A 16437-nucleotide genomic window follows, 5' to 3' on the forward strand; every position below is an offset into this window, starting at 1 on the left:
TCTGCGGGGCTACTGATATCTATTACATGGTGCATTAATGCACGATTTGTGTGTAGGCACTGCCTATAGATGCATGTGCGGCATGGTGGACCTGATTCCCGTTACTATGCCCATTCATACATGAACTATGTGGGTGCACTGGCACTTCTTACTCGGCCCATTGATGCACGTCCTCTGTGTGGTCACTGATGCAAATGACTGGGCTCAGTGAGGCTGCACTATTGCATTAGTCTTGGTAACTACAGCATCTGTAACTGAAGTGATTACAAATAACAAAGCACAACTAAAACTTGCCAGTGCTTACTTATACATGAATTGCATTGTAATGATCTCAAGAGCCCGACGTGCTACTGTAAGTTGAGCACTTTGGTGACTTTTAATGAAGCAGCCTTCCACCCTGGGTAAGAGCTTTAGAAGCCGGGCCTGAAATAGAGTTTTTACCTACAGAGACCTTAAGTTCCACTCTTCCCTCGAGGGCTTAAACGGGGGAAAATGTATCAGAGTGTTCAAATCTGGTTGAGGCTGGCTTCTTTTAGTTTCAAAGCAGCAGCATCACTTCTAGTCGAAGAGGGTGGCAGAGGGCGTGGAGGGTGGTGGTATAAAGATGTGTGATATATGGTATGACTCACGTCAGCAGCTTGGCCTCTCAGCAGCCATCCCCTAAGGCTTCACACTGATACAGTTACGGGGAATGGTGTACCTTGGAATGCTTAGTAACAGATAGCATGGGCAAGCCAGCTATACAGCATTTTTACTGACAAATACATGACATTGAATAACATGCACTGCTGGCTACTTCCTCGTCTGCATAGATAAAAGGCACGGGCACAACTCGCTACGTATTTCACCTGTTGTCAAGTCGTGAACAGATCGATCTGTAGGTAGGTAACGGATTCCATATTTTTCTGAATGGTCACGCCATAGGACATTAACCTTACATATGTCTTCTGTAAATTAGTAACATGAAATATATCACACAGGGTATGTATAATGGAGCACGTATTGCTCGGTGTGCTTATTGGCTCTCATCCTCCAAGGCCAATGGTTTGTTTTACTCTAGGATGCTGTCCGCTCAGATGGCTGCTATGCAGTTTAGGAAATGAACTACTGACATTTTTTCTTGACTCCACAACAGGTGTGACTGCTTGTGACAAACGAACAGGGCCCTGGCATCATGAATGGACACCTGCTGTGCGTGTCCATGCTGTTGTTCAGCGTCGTTGGGGACAAGCTGCCCATGTCAACTACAAGTAAGTAAATCACACCCACACACAAGCACAACCACTCTCACTCTCTCTATAATAATACAAATCCCTGTTACTGCGATGATGGGGACATAAGAACCCTGCACCTCCTTCTGCAGTGCTTGTAAATATGTATTCAGTCTTCCAGTGTGTTGTCACAAAGTTCCTGAACTTTAACCAAACATTGAATTGATGTCATTTAACAAGTCATGAGAGATGTAATATGCGAGCTCACAAGCACTGCATGGTGGGGAAGCAAGTTATAGTTCGCTCAGTAAATTATAACTGGCGAAGTTGTGAAATTCAGAGGTTTTCTGGTTTTTAAACATTAGTTTTTACCTCATTTCAACACCAATTATAACATCAGTTTAACTGATATTTTTGTTTTATTCAGTGATATACATCTATCTGCAGTTACAAGTACGCTGAGTGGTTTATATATGGCACCTGAACCCCATGTTCGGGTGTATTTGCGCTTGTGTTGTGTTTGAAGTTCCGTTGGTTGGTAATGAATATTTTAATATTTTGTTCTGAGAGATGTGGCAAATATTTCTTATATTGATGATATTGTGTTCTGAACTGTAGGAAACATGTGTTGGGGGAATAGAAGAACTTTCCTGTTTGCAGATGCTTGTTTTTCCAGTGTCGCAGTTAATGATTTTCTGAAAATCTTTTGTTTTGTTCTTAATTCTTGGAAAACCTTTGGAACGTGAACTGTGCTGTGATATCAGCCAAAGACTGTAGCTGATGCTTTGCTTAGATGTTTGGATCACCCCTAGGATGTGGTTTGGAGTGAAGTAGGTAGCCCTGGTGAGGACCCTAGGCCTCATTTATGTTTTTTTGCTGTATGGCAGCGTAGCAGGCCTTGCTCTTGTGCTGCCCCAAGACAAAAGAAAAGGGCAGGAAAGCCCTCTATCTATTAGCTACAGTGCATTCCTGTTCTTTTCCGTGGTGCCGCCACACAATGGGACGCTGTGCGACAACGCAGGCACCTTTTCCTCCTGGTGCAAGGGTGTCTGCGTTGCGGGGATGATTCTTTTTCTGCAGGAAAGGAAACCTTCCTCCTTAAAAACAATCACAAGAGTTTTTTTTTCACTTTTTATGTGTGCTGCAGAATGCAGCACACATAGAAAGAGGAAAAACAAGAAGAAATGAAGATATTTCTCCTCGTTGTGCCTACCTTTTGCCTCCCCTGGGGAGGGGTATATTTTTGACGCTGCCTCAGACTTATGATTTTTCATAAATCTGGGATAGTGTCAAAAAGCCATGGATGTTGCTGGGAACACCCCCAGCAACACCCAGTGAACCCTTTTTTCAAGCAGTTTTCTGTGTGAAAGGGGCACATATTTATAAGTACATGAAAAGCCATGTAACAGGGCTTTACGTGGCCATATATATGCCAGTGGTACATTGCGCCACCGGAATGCGAAAAAAAGTGACGTTCGGGCAGTGCAATAGGAGCGACCTTTGACCCTGTCACCAGGCAGGTCGCTCCCCCCATACGCCACACAGCCCCCTGTGGGTTGAACCTCCGTTGCCGCTTTTGCCGCCTGACTGTTCACTCCCTTTTTTTCTCTATACCCCTGCGCTTGGCTTCTGTGCCACTTATTTTTTTCATTCTGTGCCCCTGTGTTTTGCTTTCTGTACCGCTGTGCTCTGTTGTCCCTCTCCTGCTGTTTTTTCCCGGGATTTCCCCGGGTTTTACCCCACCCCTGCGGCCCGCCCCTTCACTCCCATTGGCCGCCCGCTCCCACCTCCCAGCTGCTCCTCCCTCCCTCTGCCCTCGTATGGAGGCCGCGAAGCAGTGGTAGAGAGCGACCTTTGACCCTGTCACCAGGCAGGTCGCTCCCCCCATCCGCCACGCAGCCCCCTGTGGGTTGAACCTCCGTTGCCGCTTTTGCCGCCTGACTGCTCACTCCCTTTTTTATTCTGTACCCCTGCGCTTGGCTTCTGTGCCACTTGTTTTTTCATTCTGTGCCCCTGTGTTTTGCTTTCTGTACCCCTGTGCTCTGTTGTCCCTCTCCCGCCGTTTTTTCCCCGGGTTTTCCCCCGGTTTTCCCCCGCCCCTGCGGCCCCGCCCCCTTCACTCCCATTGGCCGCCCCGCTCCCACCTCCCAGCTGCTCCTCCCTCCCTCTGCCCTCATATGGAGGCGCGCCTAAGGCAAGCCCGTCTGCGCCCGTGCATGCCTGGACTGCACCCAGCGCCAGAACCCCTGGACCCCGCACCCCCCGCAACACCAGACTGCACTACGACGCAAGCACCCTCCACGCACTCAATACCAGACGAGACCAGCCCTGCTACCGGGCCACCCCGAAACGCACCCAGGGGCCTTTCCCCTGGAACTGCAGATTCACCAGCATCCAACCCTCCACACCACCAGCCAGAGGACCCAACAACCTCCGCTGCATCCTCCTCAACACCCGCTCCGCTCACAAGCACGCCATTGAACTCCGGGACCTCCTAGACTCCACCGCCCCCGACGTCGCCTTCCTGACGGAGACCTGGCTGAACGCCACCTCAGCACCAGACATCGCCATAGCCATCCCACAAGGCTACAAGATCTCCCGCAGAGACCTCACCAACGGAGTGGGAGGAGAAATCACCATCATCCACAAAGACTCCATATAAATCTCAACGAACACCGATGACACCCTCACCACCGCCGAGCACATGCACTTCCAGATCCACACCGACCCCAACACCACCCTCAGAGGAACTCTCATCTACAGACCTCCCGGACCCCGCCCACAGTTCAATGACACCATCGCCGACCTCATCAGCACCCACGCCCTCGCTTCCACAGACTACATCCTCCTCGGGGACCTGAACTTCCACCTCGAGAACAACAACGACGCCAACTCCACTGCCCTGATCGACAACCTCAGACTCAAACAGCTCGTAACGACACCTACTCATGCCGCTGGACACATGCTCGAACCCATCTTCTCCGTAAGCCCCCACGTCTCCTTCAACCACACCACTGAACCATACTGGACCGACCACAGATGCATCCACTTCACCTTCAGAAAACCCACCACACACCACCGCACCCAACAGCTACCACGCCGCTGCTGGGGCAAGGTCACTGAGGACCAACTGACTACCACCATTGCCCTGAGACCACCCACCGACCCCACCGACCCAGACACCGTCGCGACCAACCTCACACAGTTGATCAACGACTGCGCCAACACCCTCGCCCCTCTCAAGACCTCTACAACCAACCACACCAACAAGAAAGCTGCCTGGTTCACCGAGGACCTCCGGATCTCCAAGCACACCTGTCGGAAGCTGGAGAAGAAATGGCTCCACGACCGAATACCAGACAACCACACAGCCCTCAAGAGAGCAACCCGCAGACACCACCAACTCATCAGGACCGCCAAGAAGACTGCCTTCCAGGACCGCCTAGACAACAACGCACACAACACCAAAGAGCTCTTCAGCATCGTGAAAGAACTCTCCAACCCCAGCTCCAACACCAACGACATCCCACCATCTCAAGACCTGTGCGACTCTCTGGCCACCTTCTTCCACCGCAAGATCACCGACATCCACGACAGCTTCAACTCCGACCCCCCCGCACCCACCACCGAGTCCACCACCCCTGCGACTACCACTCGCACCAGTCGCCTGACCGTCTGGTCCAGCGTCAGCGATGAAGACACCATCAATACCATGAACTCCATCCACTCCGGATCCCCATCAGACCCCTGCCCTCACCACGTCTTCAACAAAGCCATCGCTTCCCCCTCTGGAAAACAATCAACTGCTCCTTCGAAACAGCAACCTTCCCAGAAAGCTGGAAGCACGCCGAGATCAACGCCCTTCTGAAGAAGCCCAAGGCGGACCCCAAGGACCTCAAGAACTTCCGGCCCATCTCCCTGCTCCTTTTCCTGGCAAAAGTGACCGAGAAGATTGTCAACAAACAGCTGACCCGCTACCTTGAAGTTAACAACATCCTGGACCCTTCCCAATCTGGTTTTCGCAGCAACCACAGCACCGAGATCGCCCTCATCGCCACCACTGACGACATGCGGACCCTGATGGACAAAGGAGAAACAGCCGCCCTCCTCCTCCTGGACCTATCAGCAGCCTTTGACACGGTCTGCCACCGCACCCTATCAGCACGCCTCCATGACGCCGGTATCCAAGAGAAGGCCCTGGCCTGGACTACATCCTTCTTCTCCGGCAGAACCCAGAGCATCCGCCTCCCACCGTTCCGCTCCAAAACCACAGAGATCATCTGCGGCGTCCCACAGGGATCCTCCCTCAGCCCGAAGCTGTTCAATATCTACATGGCCCCCCTCGCCCACGTCGCACGACAACACAACCTCAACATCATCTCCTACGCCGATGCCACCCAGCTGATCATATCCCTCACCGAAGATCCTCACACCGCCAAAGCTAACCTCCACAGAGGAATGAAGGCCGTAGCTGACTGGATGAAGGACAGCAGACTGAAGCTGAACTCAGACAAGACGGGGGTCCTCATTCTCGGACCCACCTCATCAGCCTGGGACGACTCTTGGTGGCCCACGTCACTAGGCATAGCCCCGTAACCCATGGACCACGCACGCAACCTGGGGGTCATCCTCGACTCCACTCTCTCCATGGGGAAACATCCTTTACAACACAACTTTTACTCCGCACTACCATTATGACGCAACTATTACAACGCAAGTCATTACAACGACTTGCGCTGGAGGGCACTCTAGGATAGGGAATAGTTTAATTACTATCCAACACCTTCCCTACTATCCACGGGGACTGGAGTTGGAATAGTAAATTAAACTATTCAGTATCCAGCGCCCCCCAACTCAAGTCGTTGTAACGACTTGCGTTGTAAAAGTTGCGTCGTATTGGCATGCGGAGTGAAAGCATGCATTGTAATGTCATACATCCCTCTCCATGACCAGGCAAGACAACGCCGTCTCCGCGTCCTGCTTCAACACCCTCCGTATGCTCCACAGGATCTTCAAATGGATCCCCCTCGACACGAGAAAAAACGTTACCCAGGCCCTCATCAACAACAGACTAGACTACGGGAACGCCCTCTACTCAGGAACTACAAACAAGCTCCTGAGACGACTCCAACGCATCCAGAACGCCTCGGCCCGACTCATCCTTGACGTCCCCCGCCGCAGCCACATCACACTCCACCTGAGAGGCCTGCACTGGCTCCCCGTCAACAAAAGGATCACCTTCAAGCTCCTGATCCACGCACACAAAGCACTTAACAACACCGGACCCACCTACCTCAACAACCGACTCAGATTCCACACCCCCACCCGAAGCCTCCGCTCAGCCAACCTCGCCCTCGCCACAGTCCCCCACATCCACAAAACCACGGCCGGCGGCAGATCCTTCTCCTACCTCGCCGCCAAGACCTGGAACACTCTCCCCACCATCCTACGATAGACCCAGGACGTGCTAGCCTTCAGAAGACTCCTCAACACCTGGCTCTTCGACCAGTAGCACCCCCCTCCCCAGCGCCTTGAGACCCTCACGGGTATGTAGCGCGCTTTACAAATGCAGTGATTGATTGACTGACTGATCGGTTGGGCCTCATGAGTGAGGCCCTCTATTTTTTTAAACTGTATGTAGCACACGTGTGTGATTTGATTGTTGGCAGAAAAGTGCATCTGTGGATATCTGTTTATGGCGCTCGTTGTCTTCTAACCGATGTACTTCCAAAGAATAATTTTACAGTTTGATGTCCCTATTTTACCAGGTACTTCTTTTGACTACGGACTTCGTAGTAACCAAAATATGCTGAAAGAAGTGAGACAAAATGAGATATTTGAAAAACGAAGGGCTCATTATAAGTAAAGAGTTTACCTCTTTGCATGAGGGTAAGGGGCCCATTAGGATGTCGGGCAGTGGCACCACCGCGGTGCTGGCGGGGTGGAAAAACGCCTTTTTCCGCCCGCTAGCAGCGGAACTCACGCCCGCCATATTAGTATGGCAAAACATACGTCATTTCCCGTCTGCCGCGGAGCGCCGCGGACTGCCATCAAAGTGCGCTTGCCACCGCGGCGGTGGGAGACAATCGAGACTTACCGCCGTGCAGAATGACATCCGCACCGCTCCACAAATTAGGATGGCCCAAACAAGTCGACGCACCGCAGCGGAGACACCGCCCAGTCTGAGCTGGCGGAAACTCGACAGCGGAGCAAGATAGCCGAGACACGGTCCTGAACACCATGAACCCAGCCCTCCATATGCATCCGGCGATGTTCCTCCTCCAACACTATCGTCAGATGGGCCGCCGCGTACGCCGCCGCAGGTACGCAACTACACAAATGCAACACACAACACACAGGCCGACACAGGGTCCAATCACCACACAGACACCCTGCTGGGGGTCGCAACACATACACAAGGGCACCCACACATCACCCACCTGACAACATGGCACCCCTCAGCATCCGGGACACACATTGTCCGCCAACCAGCAGCAACGTCCCGGTCCCGCTCACGTCACCGCCGCGGTCAACACATGTGCACTATGCAAAAAGCAGGGCCACACCAAGGCATGGGCAGGGCACAAACAGCATAGGGACACACTACACCCAACCACACATCAACACACCCCATCAAGTCACAGGCCAGGTGCCCATCCCATGCACTCCCATGCACACCAACAAGCACTGCAACAACAAGCACAATACACACTCTCTGCACCACACAACACACAACCAGGGAGACAGCCACTGCAGGAGTGGCTGACAAGGAACACACAACACCAGTGCCACACACACTGAAGGCTCACAATACTTGCCAGCACATACACACACAAACAAACACACACCCTGGGTGTAGCCACAAACACAACACACACACAGGGATGCCTCAACAAATGCCTGCAGAAGAACAACACACAAACACTACTGGAACACATACTGAACTCCAACAGAAACAGACATACCCTGTCAGCCCAACTGGGGAAAAGCAATGGGAGCACAGAAACAACAGGAGTACACAACATCAACACTCAGGAACAAAACACACACACCATAACACAAATCACACAAGAAGTGCATCTGAACAAACACAGACTGCCACATCAAACCGACCACAGATGCACATGAAACCCTAATCAACAAACACCACAAGGCATCAGGGGATGCCCATCAGGCAATGCCAAGGCCACATACACACAGCACTGCATGCTCAACAAGCAGTGTGTGCATAACAAGTACAACAGCCACACACACACATAATAAACACAACCACATCACACACACCACAAATCAGGATTGCACAAATACAACAGCACACCCAGGAACTGAAGCAATACCACAGCCAACTCCCACACATCCAACACAACAACTACACATGCACCACTCTGGGACACAAGAGCCAAGCCATCTCCACCAGATCACTAGGCAGCACACACAGCTGAAGTGCACATGACCACTACAGAATGACTAATAGCACAAGGACAGCACACATAAACCATTGTGGCAATGTCCAGAGTGGAACAACACTTATGGCCAAAGAACTGCACCACAAAGCACAAGCTAACAAATGAAGTGATGGGGAGGCACACACACCTGGAAACCAAGGGGACAGCTGACATCAAAGTGAAATACCCTGCATGTTAGTAGCAGACATGTAATGGGTGTACCACACACAAATAGAGGGAGGGAAGACCCACAATGGAAAGGCACAAGTGGCACACATGGAGGATAGCGTAACACCACACACACCATGCCATACAGGAGGAGAAAAACCACCATGTGCTGCAATGCATCACAAACACAAACACAATGCCAGTGTGGAGCAGCAGGGCCACACAGTCTACACAAACACACCCAAGACACATTGAGGATCAATCAAACACAACACTGATGTGCAACTCACACACTTTGCACACTTCAAACTTACAAACACAACAAGGAGGAGTCACACACAACAGCATGGACGCACCAACACACAGCACAGTGCACTACAAACCGCTCACACAAGTGCATACAATCTTCTACACAGGGCAAGACAAAACAAACAACAGGCATACAACTCCTGGGTGACACATGTGTGTCTCTCACAATACAGGGGCACACATACATCCACTACAAACTTACACCCTTCACACTGCACACCTCTGCTACACCCAAGATCACGCATCTCATGTAGGCCATGGTACCAGGACTAAGGGCCAACACCAGATGACCATATACATACACGGCTGGGCACACATAAAGGAATCCACACACATACATCATGACATATCCCAGCCTGCTTCAAAACCTTTGCACAGCATCACACCCTGTGCTGGCAGTGTCCCCCAACCTGACATGTGAACAGTGTATCCAACAATAGCAAATCACTAAGAAGATAACTGCATGGCAGGTAAAATAGCCATCACAGATTACACTATTATCAGTGTCAGAATGGACTGAAGATCCTGTCACCCCTGCCTGGAAAGAGCCTTGCAATGTTGAAGTGATACATAGAGCATGGGGCACATGCAATCTAATGCAAACAGAAACATAACTTTAATCAGCAAGGACACTGACAAAACACACAACAGAAGTAACTGTATTTATTCACATATTGCACAGATGTAGCAGTAGAACAATAGTAGACAACAGTTTTGCTGGCTTTTTGTCTCTCCCTCTTTCTTCCTGTATTTATTTGTCTCTCACTGGCTATCCTTGTTTCTCCCTGTGCATGTCTATCAGTCTCTCTCCCTCTCTCTCTCTCTCTCTCTCTCTCTCTCTCTCTCTCTCTCTCTCTCTCATCTCTCGTTCTATGTCACTCATCTCTGTTTGACTCGTTTCCCTCTCTCCCAAGCTCCCCTTTTTCCCGACAAATCTCCATATATCTTACTGTTTGAATTCGTCTTTCTCTGCCTTTTTCTGTAGTTCCCTCTCCCTGGCATTCTAAATCAGTCCTTCGAAACCTGTCCTTTATTACTCTGTTTCTATGTCACTTTATCCCATGTAGCCCTATCTCTGTCTTTCTCCACATGTCTTTCAGTCTTTTTACCTGCCTTCTCTCATTGCCTCACTCTGTTTCTCTCTCCATTTCTCCTCCTCTCTTTCTTTTACTCTGTCCATCTCCCCTTCCCTTTGCTTTATTTCTCGTGCGGATTCTCTCGCTCTCCCTGTCTGTCTCTCCTTGTCTCTCTCCTTCCCTGAGCCATATTTAATGTCTTGTATAAACTACTAATGTTTGGGTGCACAGTGCTTTCTTGTATTACATGCAAACTTAGAACCTTCGGTCTTGAAATGCCGTGAATGGACTGGGCCATAGAACTGCAAAGCGTTAGGTACTCTACTCTTTATTTTTGTGTTCATGAAAACTGAAAAAGGTAATTTGTCAATTGCTGTTATCGCAATGGCCTTTCTTAATGGTGCATGCAGTGTTTTTGGGTCCCATGCTGTGTATAGAGTTAAGCTGCCTGAATCTGTGGTGGCAGGAGTGTGGTTTTCGTTCTGTTTTTCCCTGCATCTGCAAGGGCAGTAGAAGCTATAGAGCACATGTACAATTTACTGTATGAAAAATGCTGGTCATAATTAATGCTCAGTATTTTTGTGACCAGTGAAGATGTCACAAAATCAATCAGTTCTTAAAAATTCAAACCGTTTTGGGTGAGAATCTAACCTACCTTATGCATAATAATGGGTTAGGCTGTAAATCGCGGTCCACTATTATTCATTGCCATCACAGGATTGGGGTTCGGCTGGGGTCAGCAGACCACTATGTCTGTGATTGCTTTTAAATATGTCAATCTGTTTTTTAATGCAGCTCATTTTCCTGAAAGGAATTTTTTGGGATCTTTCACAAAGAGGAAGTAATTTTGTTACAATACTGACAGGTTGAGTAGCCCATTCCCAAACGGGACAGGTCCCCTGTTTGCAAGAGGGTTACCACTACCTTTCAGTAGTCAGTAAAATATTAATATTTTACAACCAGTTTTGGATCAGAAAACATTAATACATGCCACAAAAATTCGGTATGTGGAAGGAACGCCCCAAACATTCCCTTTCCAAATTCCAATTCAGTATGGTTGCCTCAGCCCATTTAGCGACCTAGTAATCCGTTACTAAATTACTAAGTGGGTTTAGTACATTCAAAAAAATGCAAAACCAGCAGGTTGCAAAATGGCAGGGTTTGCGGCCAGTAAATGCATTTTTGTACATCTGGTCTTATGTTGATTCTTTTGTTTATTACGCCTAGTTTTCTCAATAGTGAGGTGTCTCAAAGGAATGTGCAAATTTAAATGCGGTTAATATGGAGACCTATATTAATTATTATACTCATTCATAAATGCATGTGTTTGTAGTAATATTGTTTTAAGAAAAAACACTGACCTAGATAATGATCAAGGTTATTTCCAGCAAAACTCTACATAGCCATCTTTAAAATGTGAGCAGAGGCAGCCCAAAGATCTGCGCTCAGTGTGCCTCTGGTTGAGAAGGAGTACATATTGTGATGCAATGAATATGCTAAAATACATATCATAATGATTAAAGCAGAGTGTATGACAAAGCAAGAGTTGTGGCTTTAGCTTTTGCATTATAAACATAAGATCCCTTCAACTGAATATATCTAAGAGAAATTTCTTTGTTTTTAATAACATTTATTATTTTGACTTCAAAGTAATAAACCGTAACTTAGCTTTAACACAGTATTTCAGTGATTTAGTTCCTGGGCAAAGTGAGAATTCACTCTCCAAGATCTTGGTAGTGCATATTGGCATTTAGGCACAAGGCATTCTGTAGGCCTTGTCCAGTACCCAGTCTTCATACCCACAGAACCTACTGCACACAGCCTGTGTCCGGTAACTAGACACAATATCGAATACAAAATATAGAATAGACAGAATATCGAAGTCAAAATATATAATGGACATAATATCGAATGGACGTAATATAGTGGTTAATAATATTGAAATGCAGGTAAGTAATATCGACTGTCAAAATATCGAAGTACATAATAAAGGCATTAAAATATATAGAATTTTTAATAATATCGATTTTTTTGTGTTTTGTATGTTAGTATATGTGTTAAAAGTGTCTATCATTTTTGTAATGTATGTTTATTTTTTTAAGTAATTAATTTTATGTTTTTGAATTTTTGCGTAAAATCATTCCGTAGCGGGTTGTGGGTTTATAGGGGAATAGGGTGGTAAGTACTTTAATTGTAATTAAGTAAATATTTATTTTTATTGATTGATATTGATAATTAATATTTTGTTAAATAATAATTAATTTGTCATTAATGTATATTCATTGGTAATTAATTTTTATTATTTGATTAATTGATAATTATGTTAATTGTATTAATATATTATTTGGATTGGGTTGTGGGTTCATAGGGGAATAGGGTGGGTAGTAATTTAATTGTAATTAAGTAATTATTGAAATTATTTTTGTGTATTGATAATTAATGTATTGTTAATTAATTATTAATTGGTAAAAAATGTATTCCTTATTACATTTTTGGTATTGAAAATAAATTGGTTGTTAATTAATTATTGCTAGGTAATTAATTTTTTTAAAATAATATTTATTGATATTTATAATTAATTAATTATTAAATATTTTGTAATTGGTAATTCATTTGAATTACTTTTTTATTGGTATTGATAATTAATTTATTTTTATTTAAAAATTAAATCATTACTTTCCTACTGTTGCACTCACTTGAGTGGGAATAGTAATTTGTACCCCTATTCTATCCAACGCTTTCCCTACTGTTGCGCTCACTGGAGTGGGAATAGTAATGTTTACCCCTATGCTAGCCAACGCTTTCCCTACTGTTGCACTCTCTGGAGTGGGAATAGTCATTTTTACCCTCCCTCTATCCAAAACTTTCCCTACTGTTACACTCTCTGGAGTGAGAATAGTAATTTTTACCCCTACGCTAGCCAACGCTTTCCCTACCTTTGCACTCTCTGAAATGGGAATAGTCATTTTTACCCTCCCGCTATCCAACGCTTTCCCTAATGTTGCACTAACTGGAGTGGGAAAAGTAATTTTTACCCTCCTGCTATCGAACACTGATGTAAATTTATTTTTAGACTTTACATTTATTTTTTATTAATTATTATATTTTTACATTAATTTTAAGTATGTTTTATTTAATTATATTGATTATTTAATTAAGTTAATATTACTTTTAAAATATTTTAAAAATTCGATATTTTTTACAAACTATATTTTAAACAACAATATTTTGTCTTCGATATTTTTGTACTTACCTGTTTGTAGCTAGGGAGTCGATATTCTGATCTTCGATATTTAGGTGCCGATATTCTGTCCATTCTATATTTTTGTTGTCGATATTTAGTCAGTGATCCACTGTGTCCATGCGCTGTAAGTTCTAGGCAAAGGCTTTGGCATTAACCGTGGTCTTTGCTCCAGCCCTGATGCTGCAGATTATGTTGAACATGGCATTCAACCAAAGACCAATCAAAACAGTTTATTACGACAAAGGTGTGGGAGACAAGATCCTCTATAAAAAGACAGAAAATACAGGGAAAGTTTACGTTTGTTCTAATGTTAACCGTTATGGGATGCTTTTTGTTTAAATGGGTTATTGTACCACTATAGGAAAAGAGTCCAATGAAACAGTTGAGATTAATATTGCAGGCAAAATGTCTGCATGTCAGTGTTTTAGTTTGTGTAAGGAAACTTAAAAAACAACAGCTATCATTTAGATCCATGTGAAACACTTGTGTTGTGTTAAATGAGGGTCACAAAGCATGTCATGCACTTCAAAAACATATCTAGAATTCCCATTGGGTGCAAATGGTTTAGTCACTTTCTAGTATACAAATACTAGTGCACAGTCCTATTGGTTCCCATTTGGAAATGTAGATGTTTTTCTATGTCTACAGTAGTTGTCTGGCCTTTGCATATCCTTTATAATGTTAGGGCGTTCGTTCGTTCATTCATATGGAGAAGTGTGTATAAATTCCCATTAAGTCACTGAAGAAGAAAATAGAGGTAATATTCAAATTATTGAATCAATTGTATTAGTCCATCGGTGAGTTTGGTTTTTTGATGTCATGTTGTTTGTTAAATTGTACTCTATTTTTCTAATTTGTTTTGGGATTTTTTATTTTGACCTTTTTACTGTTTTGGTACTTCATGAATACTTTACACATTGCGCTTAGTTAAGTTTGTCTGCTCTCTACCACAGCAGGGGGTTTATCACAGGTTAATTTAGTGACTTTGAGGGTTTATTTACCCTGACAAGGGCTGTGATTATTACTTGAGGTGGGTAGTCACCCACCCCAAATATTAATAACATTTCCTACAATTGTCCCATGTAAAAGAACCAGGTCTGCAGTTTAACCTCAAATATACTGTTTCATCACAGAAAGAAAGTTTGTAGCAACCTATGGTTTGGATAGCAAAATCCTTTAATTTTGGCTATACCAACAGAGTGATACAGGGTGATGTAGTCTCAAAGGATGCCAGGGCCTTGGAAGGTATGGCTTGGCAGTTTGGGCTGGACTGTTCCCATGAGGCACAGGGTCAGACTGATTTGCATATAGCTATGTCTGAACTGGGGTGGCAGAGTGGGCTAAAGAACGGTGATGGATTAAACCCAGATCTTTTGACTGGGTGTGAGTGTTTGATTGATTCAGATGCTCCGTCCATCACCACCCCCTTTTGTACCCCTTTTGGCCGCCATAAGTGTGGCAGGGTATGCTCAGACGTGAGTCCCTTGCTCACTTTGCCACTGGATTCAAGCAAGCCGGGCTGAAGACGGCTGGAATGCCAGAAACCAGTCCTCGGAAGCTTGTTTCCGGTCCAGGGAAGGCATGGCTTGGCAGTTCGGGCTGGACTGTTCCCATGAGGCACAGGGTCAGACTGATTTGCATATAGCCATGTCTGAACTGGGGTGGCAGAGTGGGCTAAAGAACGGTGATGGATTAAACCCAGATCTTTTGACTGGGTGTGAGTGTTTGATTGATTCAGATGCTCCGTCCATCACCACCCCCTTTTGTACCGCTTTTGGCCGCCATAAGTGTGGCAGGGTATGCTCAGACGTGAGTCCCTTGCTCACTTTGCCACTGGATTCAAGCAAGCCGGGCTGAAGACGGCTGGAATGCCAGAAACCGGTCCTCGGAAGCTTGTTTCCGGTCCAGGGAAGGCATGGCTTAGCAGTTTGGGCTGGACTGTTCCCATGAGGCAGAGGGTCAGACTGATTTGCAAATAGCCATGTCTGAACTGGGGTGGCAGAGTGGGCTAAAGAACAGTGATGGATTAAACCCAGATCTTTTGACTGGGTGTGAGTGTTTGATTGATTTAGATGCTCCGTCCATCACCACCCCCTTTTGTACCGCTTAGGGCCTTGGATAGGCACATACTGGTTTCTTTAGAGTTCAAACTGAGGTATGGGCTATACTATTACAAGCTATTTGACTTGCCGTTTTGAATTGAAAAGGTTTCCATCCAGGCCCATGTCACTTTGCAATTCATACAATGTTGCGAGTCTCATATCTTCATTTCAGGCCATTTAGTGACCTTCCGAATTCTGTGACTGGTTAGAGAGAGTTATGGAGTTTACCATGCTCCATAAAGTCCTAAGAGGTCCAACTGCATGCTTTCTTCTGTTATAATATTGTGTAGGGTTGTAGACCAAAACAATTGCAGACACCAGTCATTTTTTACATGGAGCTTCCATTTGAGAATAAAAAGGTTACTGTGAGATTAATACAGCAACCTTTTATCAGGATCTTTATCTCTTTGGATTCCTTGAGAAGTACTTGGTGCTGTTCCTCATCTCTATGACAGAACAGGGGTGTGGAATTTAATAAAATATCTACTTGTCCATGGGGCAGGTTGCTTCATAAATCTACTTGTCCTATAACAAAATCCACGCATCCCTTTGGTGCCATGTAGTACGGTAACAAATTATGGCAGCAATCTCATTATATAAGAGCTCTTATGTAGCCTCTCTGATTATGCAAGGGATCATACCAAATTAGTGTTTGAAAACTTGCAATTCCCTTATGTTGCCACGTTTATGCAGATCTACATACTGGGCTGAAGGTAGTAGTAAGCAATAGTTCCAGGGTTAGAATGCCCTTTTGAGTTTGTGCAAATCAACTAACTTGCACGTTTTATGGGTTTTCCACAACTCCTCTCTATTTTTTTCCCAGACTGAGAAATGTTGGAAATTTACTCCTGACAATGGCAGATGTAAACCTTCTTCCAGAGT

General features: G+C 45.8%; 1 protein-coding gene across 1 annotated transcript in view; it reads left to right on the top strand.

The window, feature by feature from the left end:
• The first annotated feature begins 855 nt into the window (after nucleotides 1-855).
• Nucleotides 856-16437, top strand: part of LOC144783976 (uromodulin-like) — a 471766-nt gene continuing 456184 nt past the window's right edge. The window contains exons 1-2 of the mRNA XM_078662699.1: nucleotides 856-881; nucleotides 1136-1250. Of these exons, the coding sequence (XP_078518825.1) occupies nucleotides 1175-1250 (76 nt within the window). The 5' untranslated portion in view covers nucleotides 856-881; nucleotides 1136-1174. The remainder of the gene's footprint in view (nucleotides 882-1135; nucleotides 1251-16437) is intronic.

The sequence above is a fragment of the Lissotriton helveticus genome, chromosome 10, assembly GCF_964261635.1.
Source record: "Lissotriton helveticus chromosome 10, aLisHel1.1, whole genome shotgun sequence".
NCBI classification, from domain to species: domain Eukaryota; kingdom Metazoa; phylum Chordata; class Amphibia; order Caudata; family Salamandridae; genus Lissotriton; species Lissotriton helveticus.